The 20675-nt window shown below is 41.4% G+C and overlaps 1 protein-coding gene across 2 annotated transcripts in view; it reads left to right on the top strand.

Annotated features, from left to right (window-relative positions):
* Positions 1–13447, top strand: part of tspan4a (tetraspanin 4a) — a 132258-nt gene extending 118811 nt beyond the window's left edge. For both annotated transcript variants that reach the window (XM_041937660.1, XM_041937652.1), the window contains 2 exons: positions 9385–9468; positions 12909–13447. In XM_041937660.1, the coding sequence (XP_041793594.1) occupies positions 9385–9468; positions 12909–12977 (153 nt within the window). In that variant the 3' untranslated portion in view covers positions 12978–13447. The remainder of the gene's footprint in view (positions 1–9384; positions 9469–12908) is intronic.
* Positions 13448–20675: the final 7228 nt, after the last annotated feature.

Genomic DNA, 20675 nt, shown 5'->3' with positions numbered 1-20675 from the left:
AATAGTAATTCCTAACTGAGCCTTAATCATTATGGGACCATAATTAAAATGACTTAACATAACTGCCATAACTAAACAGTTATCTTTGAAAAACAATTTATCTCACAATTTGTCTAATTCAGCAAAGCCAACAAACAAGCCCTGCACCTTAGCTGCGCAAGCACACAACAGGACATTAAAAGATTTATCTTCATAATTACTCATATTGAATGAATTATTTCTGCCCAGAAGGACTTGGTTGCTGGTGCTAGTAATGTTCATCTGATGTAAGATAAGTGTCATATTTTTATTTTTTTAGCAGCTGCGCTGTGCAGAGTTATTCTTTTCTCTTTGGACTGTGATACAACCTTAAGAAAACAGCTATAGAGCAGAAGAACACACAGCCGCTACGTTGTAAAATCAGACAAAGCACCTGTGATGCACTACTTTAAGTCTCTCCACTTTTCCAACCATTCATAACTCTTTGCTTCTGCTAAACTAGACATAAAAAAAGGGATTTGCACTTCAGTTTAAACTCATGGAAAAACAGCTCAATCTGCTAAGAGGGGTTGCATGTTGCATGAGTGTGAGCCTGACTATTAGCGCTGATGAAAAAGCTTAACAGCGTGTGCAGAGGATTGCATCAGTCAAAAGATAAAAATACAAGCTTTATCAGTTTAGCAGGTTTGTCTTAATGAATATCTAACGCTGGGCGCTTCTAGTGGTATGCAAATGGTCCTGTGCATGAATTAGCAAGACTGGAAGTTGTTGCTGTAGAGGTAACCGAGTGTGTTGAGATTATATGTAGGGACAGCTGCTATTAATTACACATTTATTCAGAAATAAAAGTACTTCACCTACTTGTGACCTGTTCGTCACCCTTGGCTAAGACTCCTGCGCTGAATTCTTTTACTGCAGCATCATTACCATTTCTGAACTGATGCAAATTGTGTCTCACATGAAAGCAACAGCCTGCTCTCTTGACACTCTTCCTATAAACTTGTCATTAACAAAATTAGTCCCAGCATCCTTTTAGTCATTAAATGCAGTTAGAGCTAGAAAACACCAATTGCCCTTTTCCTTTTGAATACAGGAGTTCAGCCCGTACTTTAAAAAAGGAAATCTCAGTCCGGTACAAGCGCAGACTCATCGTCAAAAATTCCCTTTCTTCTCAAAGTCAAAGAGAAAGGTTTCAAATGAACTACTTCAGAACACCATCTTGGAAAATTCTTGTCTGGTTTCAGAGGTCTTCCTCCATCGAACAGAATCAGCACTTTTGACTAACAATCTATTGGCAGCTGATGCGTCAAATTACCATCCTCTAGCTTTCATATCAGCCTTTGACACTGGAGACCCCCGCACTTCTGATTCTGAAATGTGAGGTAGGTCTCTCTGACTCAGCATTTGGCTGGTTTTCATCAGATTTAATCTGAAGTCCACTGGTTCCCTGGTGGGATCCCACAGGCTTTGATTTTATAGGTCCTGGGATCCCTCAGGGTTTGATTTTCGGCCCTGTCTTTTTTTTTTACAATTCATGCTCAAACTGCCTCCCACCATCTTATTTGGGATCTCCAGTCAGTTCTATAGTGTGTAAGAGTCACTTTGGAAAAGATTTTAGCAACAAGATCCAAAATTAGCCTTTAAGAGGTCAACTGCAGAGTATATACGCACAGTACAAATATTAGCTGGTTGTACCTTCATCTGAAAGTCAGCAACAACACTAAGGAGTTGCTTAAATATGCATTAATTCTTATTTTTCAGCCATAGGAAACTGGAAACACAACTGACATATTACCATCCTATAACAATGGTATGAACAGTAATAGTAACCAGTTGCTTATTTACATGTGCATCAGATACAGAGTAACATCTGCATTCATGTTAAGTTGTGTTTCAAACCAACTTGCAAATGTAAGTCTAATATTGAGTCTCCTTTTAGCTTTGGCCTTGTCTCCACCAACTAAAATATCTGGCTCTTCAGCTGCTTAATGCTCCATTATGTTCAGCAGTCGCTGGTAACTTTGTCTGCTGCTCAGTGCTGGAAAGGTAGAGTGCAGAAGGTTAATCAGGGTTTTTTCACTGAGAACAGCTGCCTGCTGCAGGTGGAAACAAGGCTGACGAAAGCAGTGAGTGAACCATAACCATAAGCTGTAAAACCATGACAGTGAGTTTAAAGACAACATCTTCACCTTGTGTGTAGGAACGCTAGAGAGGAAGCGATTCGGGTGATGATTGTCTGTGGGTTTCACAGGGAGACACTTTTATAGTACCAGTAGTCATTTGTTCAATTTTCTGTAAGAAAATATTGATCAGGGCATCTTTATTTGCAGGATTTTCATTCCTGCATCGATTTATCCGCATCAAGTTGAAAACTACTAAGCTACAAGTATCAAGCTGGCTGATGTATGTGTGCTGTCACTCAGTCTGCCTCCACAAGTGTGTTTCCTCTTTCCTGCTTTAACAGCACATACTGCACTGCACCGTCTCAAAGAACAGTACATTTCAGCATCCAACATGCTAATGAACATGAATACAACAAAATTTTACGCAGGGTCATTTTAAAAGTCTTATAGCTGCTGTACAAAAGTCATTTCGATGGTACACTGACTTGTAATGGGAGAATTAAAAAAAGGTTGGTCAATCTTTGTCAATCTCACACCAACTAAGCATTGAAAGTTTGCAACCTTCAAATCTATCTCAGCTAGCTTGTAATTCATCACACTGGCCTATATTTACCATGTGCAATTTTAGCCTATAACATGTCGTCAACAGCATTTTACTCCATCAGTATTTCAGCAAAACTAAAAGTAAAAGAAAGAACAAGAAGAAGAGGAGACATTTTTTAATCTCCTTTGGGAAATTAAAATTTTAACATTTTAATTCTCGTATAAATTATTCAGTTCACTAAAAACAATTTAAAATAAAATATGAAAAAAAAGCGACTGCAGGAACCCGACACAGCAGCTGTTGTTCAGCTCCACCGACTGCAAAAGCCGATTATTGTGACATTATTTGGAGCTGTGAGCATGAGCGATAAAAAATCAGTGTCACAAACACATGCGATGGCGGGGCCAGTAAAATTAAGTTCTGAAGTCAACATAATGTCATCATTAAGGACAAATGTTGGGAGCAGTTAACACAGCGAGCAGCGCACTTCTGTCATCCAGCAGTGCTAAAGCAGTCAGTGCGCATCACAGTGAGTGAAGATGATGAAGAGTAATGACAACGATTTCAGCGTAACTTCAGATGTTATCAAGTCATTGCAGTGAAATGGTAAATGGGCCTATTTCAAAAATCATATCCAATGTGCCAGATGTTGCGCGTAGAAACAGCCGCGGTTTGTAAAGCGGCAGATGTGTCATACATCTGTTTTAAAAATGTCATCTCTCGTCAGATGATGTCAATTTTGGATTTAACACCAGACATTACCACATATTTCACATCACAGAATTTGAGGACCAGAGTTGAACTTATGCACATCAGCCGACTCTCTTCATCAGTAGATGGAGGTGTCCAGCCGTTCAAATTTTCTTTTCTTTTAAGAGCACTTCAGTGTATGACAACAGAGCAAATTCCATCTGTTGATGATAATGTGACACAATTGAAAGCTGCAGGTCGGCCACTAAATTGATCTTATGGAGAGCTCGCATACTAATTGAATATAATCGTTATAAAAAGATGTATTACAAGTGCTCAGGCACAGGGTTCTGGACTCAAATGCACAACTCATACACAGGAGTGAAAACAAAAAAGCTCCAGGCCGGTTTTAATAACAAAAAGATCTCTCAATACAAAACAATAACTCAGGGTGTTCAAAAATGCACAGTACAAACAAAAAGCGCGAAGGATAATTTTCTCAATAAACAAACAAAAGACTCTCTTATCCGAGGCAAGGTAGGCAACGCAAACATGCTGGACTGACATGGATCACTGGGGAACACAAGACAATCTGGCACAGGACAGGGGAAACACAGACAACACATACACAAGGTAACAAGGAACAGGTGGAGACAATCAGGGCGGGGCAGACAATCAGACAGGCGGGAAACACCAGGAAGTCAAGGGCCCGAAACGAGGGGTGAATTAGATTTCACAATAAGACAGGAAGTGCATGACAAAGACCAGACGCCGGTGAACAACACCTCAACAAACATTACAAGTTGCTGCTGTATGTTTTTTGCACATTTGTTCACAGGAGAGTCCGGGTTGGTGCACCAGACTTGTACTAAATCTCATTCTTCAGTTTAGAAAGTGAAGTCAATGTTCAGGGAAGCTTGGCTTCCACTTGCAAAGGTCAGATCTTAAATACGATACCGTCGTGGTCAGGGGTGTAGACTCGGAACAGGCGGCCACTCATCTTTAAATACGAACCTCTTTCTCCAGTTGTTGCTGCTCGATTTAATTTGTCCATCCAGCAGGTCAAGATGAGGTCAAGCTGCAGCTGTTTTTCGATTTTAGAAATGGAAGACGTAACCTTTTAAAATGTCTTTCCATTACTTTTCCTGAAATGTGGTTCTGCACAAACCATTTTTCAAAACTATGCATAATTATCTCCTTCAGGTGACAGCTAGTTGGCCTTCTCATAGACCAGTGAATTCCACTGGCCCTTCTGGTGTAAAGATGATTTGAAAAGAAATTAATCCAGCTAGTTTAATGTTTCGACTAACGTTTACCCTGCAGATCAAGGATTCAGGTGGTGTAGTTCAAGCTGAAGCTCTCTACCAATTATACCTGCATATCCTGCTTTTTAAAAAATGTATTGTATTTATTTTGATTACATTTATATTTGTGTGATGCCCACAGAGAGTCAGTAATGTCCAGTTTGAGCCATCATTTTTAACCTTCACTTCTCGTTTTGAGATCAAATCATTCTTCTCTATTGAGCACCAAGTGACAAAAACAAGTCAATGAAGCCACTCAAGGCCACCGACAGGTTCATTTTTTCAGATGCAAATCTTACCTAATAAATACCTCATATTACTCTTCAGTAAATAGTTTAGTCATGAACAGAGTTGGAACAAAGCCTGATCCTCAGTGTCGGCTTTTCACTCTCGTGGTTTTTGTCATTGGCAGTCGAGTGTTTGTGAATGCAGGAGCTCCGTAAATGAATTCTCTACAAATAATAAAAAAACATCTTCAGGCTCTCGTTGATAGCAAACAGAAAAAAATACACAAAAGGACACACACAAACAGAGGCTTGCATACACAAAGGTACACTCAGTTTGAAAGCCTGCAAATAATAATAATAATTATAATAACTTGCATTTTTAAAGTGCCTTTCAAGGAAACCGGGTACGCTTCATACATATGAAAGCAGACAAAACACAAGAACAGAAAATACTAGTAGCAATGTTTGCCAGGGATGACAGAATTAACCACGACCACAGGCCTCGGTGAACAGGTGGGTTTTGAAAATGTCCACAGATGCAGTGTTGCAAACATTTGCTGGGAGAGAATCCCAAAGAGGGGGCACAAGTTCGCAAATGTACGAAATCCATGTGCAATCTGTGTTTATGTTCACCTGACGTGACAACTGTTTGTTGTCGACTGTTTGCTTCCCATCTCCTTCCAAAAGTTCATGTTGGTCCCTCTTGGACTCCAAAACGCGTGCTAAAGTGCCCCCTGGGAGCCAAAACACACGCTAAAGTGCCCTCTTGGACTCCAAAACGCGCTCTAAAGTGCCCTCTTGGACGCCAAAACGCATGCTAAAGTGCCCCCTGGGAGCCAAAACACGCGCTAAAGTGCCCTCTTGGATGCCAAAACGCGTGCTAAAGTGCCCCCCGGGAGCCAAAACACGCGCTAAAGTGCCCTCTTGGGAGCCAAAACGCGTGCTAAAGTGCCCTCTTGGGAGCCAAAACACGTGCTAAAGTGCCCTCTTCAGTAGCGAGGATGCGCTATATGTGCCCTTTTTTTCCTTTTCGCCCCTGCCCTTCAAAAAGTCTGTGCACGCCACTGGCCCTTACTGTTGAAGTAAACACTGTAGACTGGGATCAAGATCAACTGGTAGCGTAAGTAAATGACTACATACAAGTCCAAAAAAGTTGGGACGCTGTGTAAAACAGACATAAAAACAGATTGCAATCATTTGCAACCAAACCAGGTTACCAGTTTTACACCTATGTAGTAATCTCCTTTATACAATGACATGATCACAAAGTGGTGAACCTCGCTCCATCCTCGCTTGTGAGCGACTGAGCCTTTCCAGGATGCTCCTTTCATACCCAATCATGATTCTATCACCTGTCACCAATCAACCTGTTTACCTGTGGAATGATCCAAACAGGTGTTTTTGGAGCATTCCACAGCTTTCCCAGTCTTTTGTTGCTCCTGTCCCAACTTGTTTGAAACGTGTTGCCGCATCAAATTCAAAATAAGCAAATATTTACAACAATCAATGAAGATAGGACAAAATCCCCAGGCTTTGTTCTGAGCAAAAAATACATTCTAAACTTGAAGTGAACTGTGAGGCTTCAGCAGCCTGAGTTAGACACATCAAGCAGGTGTCTCTGTGTTGCTGTCCCTCCACTGCAGCTGAGAACAAAAAACGCTGTCTGGGGAAACAAACTCCAGAAGATTGATTTGACTAACTCAGACTGTGGAAGAATCATGTAAGCTTCAAATAAACCTCTGAGTACATTCAGGATGAGAACTGGGTATTTGTAGCCCATCTCTTCCATTGGAAGTACGTTAGGGATCTGTGAACACCGAGTACGAACAGGAGGAATAATCGCTGCTAAACCTGCTGCAATGTTCATATGGGCACCTTTAAGTTACTCTTTAGCCACGACGTTGATTGTTCTCTCTAGTTTTCTGACCTCGAGCAAATCTTCACAGTCGATGTGGAAGATTCTTAAATCTCTCATTAGGGATGTTTTTGAGCATCTAAGTTTGTCCTGACCTTTGTGTCGTTAAATAATCTAGGCCCAGTTATAGACCTACAGACAGACTGAGGTACAGCTCACATAAGACCGTTAAACCACTGTTAAACCAGCATGTACCACAAAGAGCATCTCAGTGAGCCAGAGTTTTCAAGTCACAAGGAGTCAACATTTACCCTGTAAACCACTCAACACCTAAAGATCCTGGAAAAAAGACAAATACCCCAGACGAGAGACTGAATGCACACCAGGAACAGACAACATCATTGCAGCATTGATTGGATCAGTGGTGAAAAGGCCAAAGCCATCAACCCGGAGTCAGTGCAGGGCTGGAGGAAGGAGATCAAGGAGGACACTGACTGACAGCAGTTATGCACGACCACTTGTGATGACACGTGAGCCACTTCATTTTACAGATGAAGGCTGCAAGATGTGGTTGAATGCTCAGAAAAGCTATTAAGTGGGCCCTTGATCTTCACCTATTATGTTACACAGACCTGCTTTGTTGTTTAGCTTTGATGACTTGTTAGCCTTGTAGCACTGTGGATGCAGTCCTTGTGCTGGAGCTGCAGAGCCAGGTTTACCTATCTGTGTTTCTCTTCCTGATTTCATGTCTCCAGTCTGCAGTGCACGTCAAACACTAAAAATATGAATTTCTATATTTTCAGCTGCAGCTCTGTAGTCCAGGAGGGTTGCAGTCTGGCGGCAGTTTGATAAATAACACTGAAGCTGCTCTAAATTTTGGCTTACCGCATGACTTTCCACATTGATCCAGCGTAGAATTATTTCACCTTGTGATAAAGAAAATATATTTTTTGGTTCCCTGATGTTTCAGGCAGCAGTGAAATGCAGAGTAGACTGTCGAGAGTATATTGTGTTTGGTCTCCCTGCCTCTGACTCAGCTTCTTGATGTAAGGAGTTTTTTAAAAAAAAAAAAAAACAGCACAATCAGGAAGGCATGTCTGCAGAAATGAATAATTTAATTAGAACAGCGGTGCAGCCTGTTATCATAGCACCATACCTTTTCTTCAGTGTAACATAATCAAACACAAACTTTGGCAGTGATGGAAAAAGCACTCAGATCTTTTACCTTAGTAAAGTCACAGTACCACCAATGTAGAAGTGTCGTAGAAATGCATTCAAAATGTTACTTTAAAGGGCCAGTGTGCAGGATTTAGAGGGATCTATTAGCAAAATGAATGTTTTCATTGGGGTTCAATCACCTTTTTCATCAGAATGAGCTCTTTATATCCACATTGAGTGTGGCTCCTCTTCCACGGAGTCCAATATGCAGTGTGCAACCTCACCGTCAGACGCCACTAAATCCTACATGCTTAAAATTTAAGCGAAAGTAGAACAGTATGAGTATCAAAATGTGCTTAGAGTACCAAAACTTAAAGCATTTATTATGTATAATGGCCCATTATAAAGCAACATGTATAATATCACTGGATTGGTTCATATCACTTTATTGTTGCAGATGGTAAAGGTGGAGTTAATTTTAATTACTACTGTAGTATATTATACTACTATAGATATTATATTAGTTGATTTATAATTTGGATGAATAATCTAAATCTGCAACTATTAACTAAAGCTATCAAATAAGTGTAGTGGAGTAAAAGTCCAATATTTCCAATAAAGAACCTCAAACTTACTTGTACTTAAGAGTAATTATACTTAGTTACATTCCATCACTGCAGTTTTGAACATAAATCTTTAAAATGTCTTCGAGGAAGGAAGGGACCATGTGTGGCCTCGAGGCAAATGTCGCTCCCGTCACTTTTAATGTCAGCTTTCAGCTGTTCTCAGACGGCCACTTTCCCTGCTCGGAGAATTCATCTCCTTTTCATTACTTGCTTACATCCCTGACCCAAAAGGGCATTGCTCTATTCCGTCTATTAATAATAATTATCTTTCCTTTCTTTCTGCATGCTGGGCACTTTGCAGCTCAGGGACATTTTCCAGTGTTTGAAAAGCGATTTTGAAGTGTATTCTAGGTGGTGAAAATGTCTTAGTTACAACAAAAAATGGGGAAGCAGTGAGCAGGTGGAGGGTTTTTTTTTGTTGTTGTTGTTTTTTTCTTTTTTGTCGAGTTGCTTCTGAATGCATTCAAGCAATGTCAGACATGAAAAATTCAGCCTGTTCTCATGTCTAAATGATGCCTCCGGTGTATGTGCTGCTCTCGTATTCACATTGTAAGCCTGTTTGTACAGCTGAAGGGAGACAAGGACAGCGGGGACTTTCTTGAATTTTGGAAGTTTACCCAAAGAATATTAGGTCAGAGGAGGAGGAGGAGGAGAGGGAGATAAGGATGTTGCCACAGGGGATCTTTTAGCCAGAGAACATTTTCTATGACAGCATCCCAATACTGGAGGAGAATACTTGCTTTAAATGCTGCACCATCTGATTGTATATAACACTGGATATTAAATGGAGAGTTTACAGTTGTCAGCTAATGTTTGCGCATTCTGTGTGTGTGTGTGTGTGTGTGTGTGTGTGTGTGTGTGTGTGTGTGTCTCCACAGCCATGCTACGAGCGGGTGAAGGACTGGCTTAATGAGAACCTGGTGGCACTTTGGATCTTTGCTCTATGCACAGCACTTACTCAGGTAATTACAGCTTTTAAGTTGTGTGAATTATTTTTTTTAGTAGTCATTAACTCAGTCCTCGCTATCTGCAGCCTCAGATGGAGGCTCTCACTTTGTGATAAATAAACCTAATACATACAGCGTCCTTTGCAAATAAGCGCTGAACGTAGTCTTCCGGACAACAGGAGCCAGCGTAAGCCTCTTGTGTCACTGCTGAAGACCACATAGGAGGGTTTGACTTTCCTTAAAAATCTTTTATCTCCGTTCCAGCCAAGTGTTACGTGATATGCTTCCACAATCCGGGAGGAGGAACAGCATACAAGGCTCCTGTGAGGCTGCAGGATCAGTTTTAGTCACCCGTTAGATTGTCAGTGACCTCTTTGAAAATCCTACATGCAGCGAAATGAAAACCAGAAAGATTTAATCATTGCCAGGCTTATCTCAAACATCTGATGTTTGCCAGCTGACTCCCAGCACTAACGTATTCAATACAGAATTGTACAATTATACTTAGCGCTCAAGCAAGGAAGGCAAATGAAAGAAGAGATACATTAAAGCTGCTGCAGCCTTACCTGGTCTGGTATGACCAGTAGCTTATGATGGCTAATGTTAGCAAACAGACCTTACTGAGTCAACCCACCAACTTTGCTCCATCATATTTTGAATGCCTGTGCTACTGTTATACTACACTTAAGCATTAATCAGTATCTTGTAATTACAATGTGGAGCCACAGTTGCTGCAGTTGTTTTGGCTTGCAAATTGTAGCTGTTTGATTGGTGCTTCCTGGCTTTTACAGCTCAAGGAAGATGTGTCAGAAAAACCCTCCAGTAGTGACTTTTTAAAAAATATTTCAGGGCTTTTTAGAAATAGATATTAAGATAATGAGTTTTTAGATAAACCCTTGTAGAAAGGTATTTTAGGGCAATAGACACAGGAAACACAGGAATGCAACTTCTTACCTATATCAGAATATTTCCATGCGTAAATCCAAATATTTCCTTAAAATAAATGGAAAAATGGGGAGTAGATAGTTCAAATAAACATAAGCATTCCTCACTACACCTGGAGAGAGAGTCTTATGACTAATTTACATAAATACAGGCAACTGAGATGAAAAGTAGTTATATCTCGGGACACCACATTGAGAAAAATCTGTTTCAAAAACAGTTTACATATGTTTCTTTTAAAAAAACATCCTCCAACAAATGGAAAGTGTGGAATAAAATTCTGTCTCCCGGTCGTGCACTGATAAGAAGTCTTGGGAAGAAGCATTCAAGGAAGTGTTTCATCATGATTTCCCACAAGAACCAACTGTGACGCTAATGGGAGTAACACTAGAGGGTGTACAGGAAAGCGCTAAAACAACCGTTACAGATCCTATTAACAGTAGCCGTGAAGTGTAAACTGGTTCAGGCATGACCCTCCTATGTGAGATGTATGGAAACAAAATTTAAATGAAGCAAATATCCATTGCGCACCGAAAAGTTGGAACCATGTGATTAAATTCCCGCACACTACATCTTCAGTCAGCCGTCTAAATTTTAGAAGACTGTGTGAAAACAATTTGCACCCACGGTGAAAAACCACAGCCTGGATGAGAAAACAGCACAACGTCTTCTTTTCAGCTGGAAACATCAAAACTGCATCAGAGCCAGCAGCTGTGTGCTCTATGACATTTAAAATGACTGATCAGGACAGAAAGTTGTCCTCTGAACTCAACACGGGCCCACCTGTGACTGGTTCCACCTGAGTTCGCTCTCACCTCCATCCATACTGTGTTTTAACACCGCAGAAATCAGCGTAATTGATAACAGCGTAGTTCTCATTTTGAAATTTAATCGCTGCCTATAAACACAACAGATTAACCGGCAGTCACCCCCTCGCTGCTGCCGTGCAGCGATAAAATCCTTATTTTGTAACGCTGACATCATCTAACAAACTCATGCTAAACCCAGCGTTAATGACAAAAGCTCTGGCGTGTAATCTGCGTTGCTTTAATGCTACAGTGTGTTGGCCTTTAACATGAATGACGGCAGAGAGAGTTAGAGGCGACTTGTTAACTTCACGAGCACGTAGCTTTGCAAAAGCTCCGTTTTCCCCAGACACACTGAAACACCAAGCCAACATTTTAAGATTTACACACTCTGGAGGCCATTTTGGTAAAGCTCCACCTTAGGGGGAGAATAACGTTGTTTTGGTCTGGACTGAGGGCTTAAACCGAAGAAAAAAGTTTACACATTTAATCGGCTTAATGTGGATGTATTCTCATATGAGGAAATACGTACTGTCTTATGGGCAGTGTGAAGTTTTTGTGCTTCCATTTCTCTTTTATTATTGATGCTTTAATGACGATGATGTGTATTTTGTGTAGTTGAAACTTACTTATTATTTACAACCCTGATTCCTAAAAAGCTGGGACGCAGTGTGAAACATAAATATAACAAAATGTGATCGTTTTTGACATCTACTCCATTAAAAACAGCACAAAGACAATATAGTTAATGTTTGACCTCATCAGCTTCATTGATTGTTGTAAATATCTGAATCTGATGCAGCAACATGTTTCAAACAAGTTGTAACAGGAGCAACAAAAGACTGGGAAAGTTGTGGAACGCTCCAAAAACACCTGTTTGGATCATTCCACAGGTAAACAGGTTGATTGATAACAGGTGATAGAATCATGATTGGGTATGAAAGGAGCATCCTGGAAAGGCTCAGTGGTTTACAAGCGAGGATGGAGCGAGGTTCAACACTTTGTGAACACATGATGGTATAAAGGATGTAACTACATGGACTCAGGACCACCATGTAAAACTGCTGTCTGTAAAGACAAATAACTGCATTCTGCTTTTATTTATGTTTTAAACAACGTCACGTTTTTCGGAATCAGGGTCGTAGTTAGTTGGTTTTATTCTAAAATGATGATTCCCACTGATCAACCAACATTATTGTAGAAGGGGGCATCTGATGCCCTGGCTGGATGTAAAAACACACATTTTGACTAACCAGATGTCATTTAAATAAAAATCAGTAGAAATAGAGTGGTGATGTTTTGTATGCATTTTAACTTGAAACTACATCTTGAAAAACTCAAATTATTGAAAAGCTTTTTGATGTTATGAAAGAAATACAAGCATCACTTGGTTTGTTGGAGATGCTGGAGCAGAGACATGATGTATAATCAAGAAAAGTGCATCCACACATTACAATCTGTGCAATAAATGAATATTGCACAGATTGGAGTGTTTGTTCTTATTGGTATCCAAGAAATTAACTTAATGAGATTTGGATATAACAGGATGAGAGAATGAATGTTTTTGGCATTTGTTGTCAAACAGATGTAGGATCTGATGTGGAGAATGAGCCAAGGGGAAAGAAGTGTTCCTTCTCATTTCACTGTGACTTCACACACGGACATCTGAACCCATTAATGGCTGCCTGGTTTCTTGTGTTTGTGCAGATCCTGGGCCTGGTCTTCTCCATGACGATGTTCTGTCAGTCAGTGAAAGTAGAGACCTTCTACGCCTAGCGATCGACCTCTGTGCCCTTCAGCACACTTGGATTGTTTCTCATCAGAGAGGGACAAATATAGACCCATCCTCCTCCTCCTCCTCCTACTCCTCTTCCTCCTCCTCCTACAGACTCTTCTATCCAACGCTTGTCCTCTCTGTGACATTCCCTCTCGGATGTCACCAGTTCACAGTTTTTCTGCTAACTAGCAACAAGCACAGTGTCAGTGTAATACCTGAGTTTGTTCCTATGGTTTGCTCTGTGTCAAAAGCTAATTCCTGTGATACATTTTATGAAGCAGTATTATGAACGTGTATAAAAAAAGTGTAACCCTTTTTTCTTTGTTTTTTAAAATACGTGTTCTGTTTTAAGTTATTTTATGGTTTGTACGTGTTTTCAAAATGAGAGCAACAGTTGGGAAAGTGCACAGTGTGAAGTGCTGCAAGTGCATGTGTCCTGCGATGGTGTGTATTAAATGTTTTGGCTCGACTAAAAAGCGCACGTCATCTTGTCATTGCTCAACAGGAATCGCCGAAGGGTTTTACGCGTAATCCTGCCTGACACCCCGGATGACAAACACGAGGGACGGGGGAAATTTGCCATGAAGCACCATGTAAAATCGTTTATGTAGCCCCTCTGCTGAGACATGCTGGAGTCATTAAAATATTTTGTAGCACCTAGCTAATCAGGCATTAATTAGATATATCTACTTTGCGACTTCGTGCACATGTGGCTATTTTACAGGGTGGATTCACATGAGATGTGACAATTGCACCAACCACAATAAAAAAAGATTCTGTCAGAGGAATTTAAATGAACAAGTAGCAGGATCCTCCAGACTGGCCTGGGGCGATTTCCCTCCCAGCACCAATCAGAGCTCCAATGACAAGGATTCATCTGCAGTCTTTGAAGCCTCCTCTGGCCCTTTTGTGACTCTTCAAGTTCTTTTTCTTTTTACCTTGGGCCGTCAAGTATAATCCAGGCTGGAAGTACACTAGAGACACGCTTTGATTAAATAGCCCCGAAGGAAAATTGCTTTAAGAGGTGTTTTCAGCTGCAGTTTGAGGTCCAAGCAACGCAGGTGACGGAGCTCTTTCTGTGTTTGTTTAGGATTTTTGCTTCTTCTTTCTCACACAGTCTGGACCCGAGAGAGGAAAAGTCCCAGAGCAATCAAATCTGTGGAAACGTTTCAAATCTCCGCCTGAAGTCAGCCAAAGCAGTTACACAGATCAGTCAGTAGGTGGAGCTGTGATGGGAAATATTTTGCCTTCCTGGTGGAGGGTTTTTCTGATATTTTGCCAAAAAAAATATAACACAAATCTTTCTTAATAGCTTGCTCACACATGCTGTGATTATCATAGGGTGCGTTGTGTTGAGAAGTGAAGATTGGGCTGTTTCAAAGAGGAAGAGTTGTGTTGAAAAAGGCAGTTCTTGATTTGTGTTTGGCCATCACACATAAATGGACTAATATAGACTAAACACGAAACTGTCAGGAAAGCATAGAAAACACACTTTGATGCTGAAAGTGCTGCTGTTCAGAACATGTGCGAACAAAGCTTTGACAGAGTCTTCAAACTGAAGTGACAATATTGAAGCCTCAGTGTTGGCGGCTGAGCTGGAAGCTTTTAGCAGCGAGTAACTCGTCACTGGCGACTGAAAGCAAACATGCAGCTGCTTAACTAATAATCTTACATATACCCCCAATTTGAGCCTCTAATGTGGCACCGTCACATTTAAGATCTAAGCATCCGTTCTTCTGAAAAAGAAACACCAGTTAATCTTTGCAAAGGCTGTTCAGCAACACTTAACCAGTGTTCTGAAGGTATTTTAAAAACCCTTGAACACTCCTCTGATCATGTGGATGAAAATATTTGCTGTTTGTGGCAAGATGAAAAAGATTTTTAACCCGTCTCTCCAGTTGTGCCTCTTCTTCCTATTTCAAATCAAAGATCACACACATCCTTACGCAATATTTTGCTGGTGCTTCACAAAAATAGTATGTTATTTCTGGCTACCCGGACAGGTATCATAGTCACAACTCGAGAAACACGTCAAGCACCTTTTTTATTTTTTTACTTCTAAGTCTTTTAAGAATGATGTTTTCAGAACAACAACAGTGAGTCTTGTTAAACTGCTTTCTGGGTTTTTCAAAGATCACCCCATTTTTATTCTGTAGTAAATGAGGCAAACGGTGCTTGTACAGACCGACTTTTGTACTTACTCAAATGTAAGAGTTTGAAGTGAAGACAGCCCACGGAAATTACTATACATAGTCTGTCAGTGTAGATCTTGATCACTGAACAAAATGTAAAGTAAATTAAAGTAGTTCATACCTTGCTCATCATTTCTACCTCTGGCTGCAACAACCAATAGGAGTTGCTCACCGCTCACATACACTGAAAACATTTACCGTGCCTTCTTTGGCATCCACGTTTTTGGGCCCACAGAGCAGGAACATTAGAGACTTCTAATTAGAGGCTTCCTCTGGCTGAGCTGGCTGACTTCCTGCTGGCTCCCAGCTCACAGGAATTGTACAAAAATAGCTAAAGCTACTTTTCTGATAGTGCTCTCCAGGACTTTTCAAGTCTCATTGTGCCGAGTGGATCAAACTCTGATTACACACAGAGTTATTTTTACAGAGATTACAGTGACGCGTGACACTCAAAAAAATGTATTCGTCGATTGCATTTGAGAAAAGGCCTTTTAGGAATCACATGACCCTGAAAGTCTGACTGCGGTCAGAACGACAGAAATCACCTTAAAGCACTGAACATGGACTCACGAGGCCCGGTGGTGAGGGACAGCATGGCTCTGTTGTCTCACCCATCAGGTCAACTTTCACGGGTGCTGACTCTACCCAGCATGCACCTGGTAAGTGGCAGGGTACACTGTGGACAGCTCACCAGTCTCGCGTAGCTGACATACAGACACAACGTCCACACTCACATTCAGACGGTTTTTATTCTATAGCATATTCCTGTTAAATTGGGTCATTCTTTACTAGATGTTACCCACAGAATACTTCAACAACTGCCTCCGTTTTTCAGGAACATGTTGTTAAACTTAACCAGCTGCCCAAGACACCAGTCAGGCTGACAAATGTGCACTTAATGAAAAATGGAATACAGACAAGGATACAAGGGGACTTCAGATTGTGTGAGATCACAGGTGGTTGTACTTCGTAATGTGAGGAAGAATAGGAGTCGGTTTGGACTCTTGGACCAGTCACAGTAATATCCACAAGCTTCTAGCTTTTTCTAGCTTCACAGACACAGAATAAATGCTCCAGCTGAGATGTCGTTTGAAACTGCTAAGACAGATGTAGACTGTTTCCTCAACCTCCATTATACCAAACAAACACCACCGGCTTTTCGCATATTCATGTTGAGTGTTTGGTCAGATAAACCTATAGACCCTTATGCCTTTGTTTTCATGCAGCGCTTCAGTGTTCTTATTAAGGTATAAGTCAAGTTTATGTGTACAGGCCTTTAACGCACTTAGCCTCAAAAGGCTTCACAGGGCCTGCATTATGAAACAATAAATGAAAACGATAAATGAAAATGACGGTCCACAACCTCAGGCAAAAAAAAAACGGACGCTAAAACCTCATTACACAAAGTGGACCTGCAGTAGGTTTCGTCTTCAACTAAAACTTGGAATAAAAGTAAAAACGAATGAGCACAAGCTCTCCACAGTACAGGACCATGTACAGCACAGTACGAGCCAGCATGGTTATGAAACAGGAAGCAAGCTTTTCTGGTCGTGAAAATTAGCTTTGAATACCACTGGTGTGACCATAGCAACACAGAGGAAATAATTTACATAGCAGCATATGGAGAAGTTGAAACGTAACGGACACTGGCCTAGATTAAGGTTTATAAATAAGATATCAAATATGTGGTCTAGCAGGTACAAGCTCAGGGGCCAGGGAGTCACCAGACCCACCGCACAAAACAACCACAAAGAGACGCAAAGAGACTACAGAGAGACACAAAATGACAACAGAGACACGCAAAGTGACCACAGAGACACACAAAGTTACCACAGAGACACACAAAGTGACTACAGAGACACGCAAAGTGACCACAGAGACACACAAAGTGACTACAGAGAGACACAAACAATCACAAAGAGAGACTAAATGACTACAGAGAGACACAAAATGACCACAGAGAGACATAAAATGGCCACAAAGAGCCACGAAATTACAACAAAATGATCACAGAGAGACAGAAAGTGACTACAGAGAGACACAAACAATCACAAAGAGAGACTAAATGACCACAGAGAGACGCAAAATGGCCACAAAGAGACACAAAATGACAACAAGAGACACAAATTTCACCAGACACACTGCACAAAACAACCACAAAGAGACGCAAAGAGACCACAGAGAGACACAAAATTACATCAAAATGACCAGAGAGAGACGCAAGTTACCACAGAAATACACAAAGTGACTACAGAGAGACACAAATAACCACAAAGAGAGACTAAATGACCACAGAGAGACGCAAAATGACCACAGAGAGACACAAAATGACCACAGAGAGACACAAAATGACCACAGAGAGACACAAAATGGCCACAAAGAGACACAAAGTGACCACAAAGAGAGACAAAGTAACCAGTGAGAGACACAAAACTACCACAAATAACCACTAAACAACCACAAAGAGACACAAAGTGACCAAAGAGAGACACAATACTACCACAAATAATCACTTAACAACCACAAAGAGAGACAAAGTAGTCTTCAGTAGTCTGAATGGGGGCTCTTGTGTATGTCTCTGCTCAGGGACCCACTGACTCACAATCCATCCTGGTCAGAGTTTAACACCCTGGATGGAAATGAACGGCGTATGTCAAGAGTGACAAAACTATTAACCCGCAATCAGCTCATGACGACACAAAAGACTGCAAACACACGAGATGCCCGGTTGACTCCATTACCCCGGGAAACTGCAACACGGCGCAGCCTCTCCAAACCCCGGCGCCTCCTCCTGTCCCTCTGCTGCCTCTTGAATTCACCTCACCGCTCCAGCAGATCTCTGTTTCCTTTCCCCTCGTCTCATGCATTATTCATTCTCATGTTCGCGGGCTTTCTCCCATCTTGTGCTTGATCAATAAAACATTCCCGTGTGCTTGCTCCCTCACCTCTCCATCCTCCCATCTTGTTCCCGAAGCCAAACCGCGAGCCCATGCCGAGCTGATGAAACAGCATAGATGGATGGCCTTTTTCAAACTGGGAGAAAATGACAACAATTCGGACCGTCTCTCGCCTGCCTGAGCCGTGTTGTTGACCCAGGTGGCGAGAGGAAGCCACCGTGTTTGTTACTGGTTTAGAGTTTTCCCTTCAAAATCCAAATGAGGTGTCTCCTCAAACAACTCTTACAGCAGGTGTGTGTGTGTGTGTGTGTGTGTGTGTGTCCTGCTCCAAAGACGAGGGATAGCCCAGAATATTTTATCAGCACAGAATAACTTTAGAGTTCCAGGCTTGGCTAATGCTCTGCTAAATGCAGGTGAACACATTATACTCCAGACACTGGAGGATGGGTGAATGGATTTTATAGTATTAAAACACTTTTCACTATTCTCTTATACAGAGTAGCACAGCGTATTCTGTACCACTCATAGTTGAGTGCACATGGATTGAACTCCACTTGAACGTCTGCGTTCACCATGTGGACTTTGCTGGAGACGATGGGGTCATGTACACAATCGGTGATTGAGCCTCTTGTGTTTGAACTGATGAAAATCCTTGAAGGCATTTGCAACAAAATTAAAACTTTGTCATCAGGAAGGACGCCACATAAAATTCCTAATTTCTTTCACGCATAAGCTTGAAACTTGAAAAAAGAAAAGCTCCATCCAAAGCCTTAAGTGACCCAAGCAGAACACCTCTGTGATTGTTGAGCATCTCAGTCCAAAACACTGGGCATCAATCTGCAAAACCGCCTCCACTCTTCTGGGAAGGCTCCACACATAATTTGGGAACCTGGCTGCGGGGAATCGCGAGGTCTAGCCCATGATGGCCTAATTTCTCCAGCTGGCACACAGTCGACATTTCAGTTCATGTGTTTTACTTGAGGGGGCACAAATTGGGTAGATAACAGTAAGATAATCATGAAGTAATGAAGGATTAATGAAGGTAATGAGGGATTACTTAATAACTACTCAGCAAGATGTAGCACTTTACTGGAGGGGGGCACAAAAAGAGTAACTAATATTCTAGTAACTATAATATTATAGTAATGTAAATCCCCCCTCCAGTCAGACACGTGTTTTTCTTCCTGTTCAAACACTTGAATGTTTGAGCTTCACTGTGCAGAGTGATGCATGTGCAGAGTTTGACACTGTGCAGCTGTTTTCACGTTCGTCTGCTGGAAGTGGAAATCCTCTCTGCGTTCATCGAAAATCCCGTTTTAAAGAGACGAGACTATGAGCGCCATTCATGGCATCGCGTATAGTTTGGAAGCCAGTTCAGGTCCAATATTCAACTTATGCAAGAGTGAAACAGTTAAACTCACAATTACATAATCACAGATTCTGGCATTTTAAATGAGGGAGAAGGAGAAGACTATTCAAAGCTCAGTATTTTCTATACATCTCGAAACATGTCTGAAGGGGCTCTTTAAGTAATTAGTAATTAATTACTAGTTTTGTGGTCTTTCAGAGTTAATCAGTACGACTCATGAAGAAAGCGCTCAGGGTGAATATTCAGAGATTTATGAACTAATCACTACTTAATTTTTCATTAATATAATATATCCCAGTGATCATTATCTACAGTACAATATTACATAGTTATTGATTCAAAGCTATTCACAAACTACTCATTAACGATGGGGCAGACCCTCACTGATTTGTTCCTCGTTCACTGCTTATTAACCACTGATAGTTGTGTGGATTGCATTGTAAAATGTCAGGACTTCACTTTCATGCAGTGTCCACTTCAGCTCTTGGCCTGCCCTGCGAGCTCGTGTGGCTGCGGCTGCTTCACAGCTGAGCTGTAGCTGCTGGACGCTTTCCCTTCGCACTGCTTTGGCAAATTGGGCAAATTTGGCAAAACCGGCAAAAACTAACTGATTCATTGGAAAGATGGCAGCTTCTGATAGCGCACTGTTGAAAGTTATTGAGCCTGTCAGTACGACCCACCACTGCAAATGTGCGTCAATAGACCTTTTTCAAAGCAGGCATTTGACAGGAAAAGCCCAGGTGGAACTGATAACATGAAAATGACTGTATTTCATTCCTGTGAGTTAGTTCCAGGGTGCATGCTAATGCTGGCTCACTGGCAGGGCCTACTGGGACACTTGATGGAACCGAGCCATTGTTAACAATGATTTTATACACCTGTTAACAAAGGCAGGCTGAGGCAGCTGATCTACTAATTACAAGGATTAGCCACACATAGTTTGGCCACATTATGCATGTTCATACACAGCAGAGTAACGGCGCCAGGCTGTAAGTCGCTAATTCATAAAAGAAACGTCCCAGTTTTCAAAACAGGTTGCAAAGTGAGGGCCTGATGATCAATTCAAAGAAGTTTCCAAATCTTCACGGTGATTCTCTGAGTTCCAACATGAAGTTTAACAGCGAAGGCGTGTGTCTGCTTGATTTGACTTTGCACCAACCGTGTGAAACCGAGAGGTCACACTTGGCTGCCTCTCCTGCACGTCGCCATCCATCAAACTCTGGCTGGGTTTGTTTGAAT

This window comes from Chelmon rostratus, chromosome 1, assembly GCF_017976325.1.
Source record: "Chelmon rostratus isolate fCheRos1 chromosome 1, fCheRos1.pri, whole genome shotgun sequence".
Lineage (NCBI taxonomy): Eukaryota > Metazoa > Chordata > Actinopteri > Chaetodontiformes > Chaetodontidae > Chelmon > Chelmon rostratus.
The sequence above is the reverse complement of the archived record's forward strand: the minus strand, read 5'-3'. Positions and strand labels throughout refer to the sequence as shown.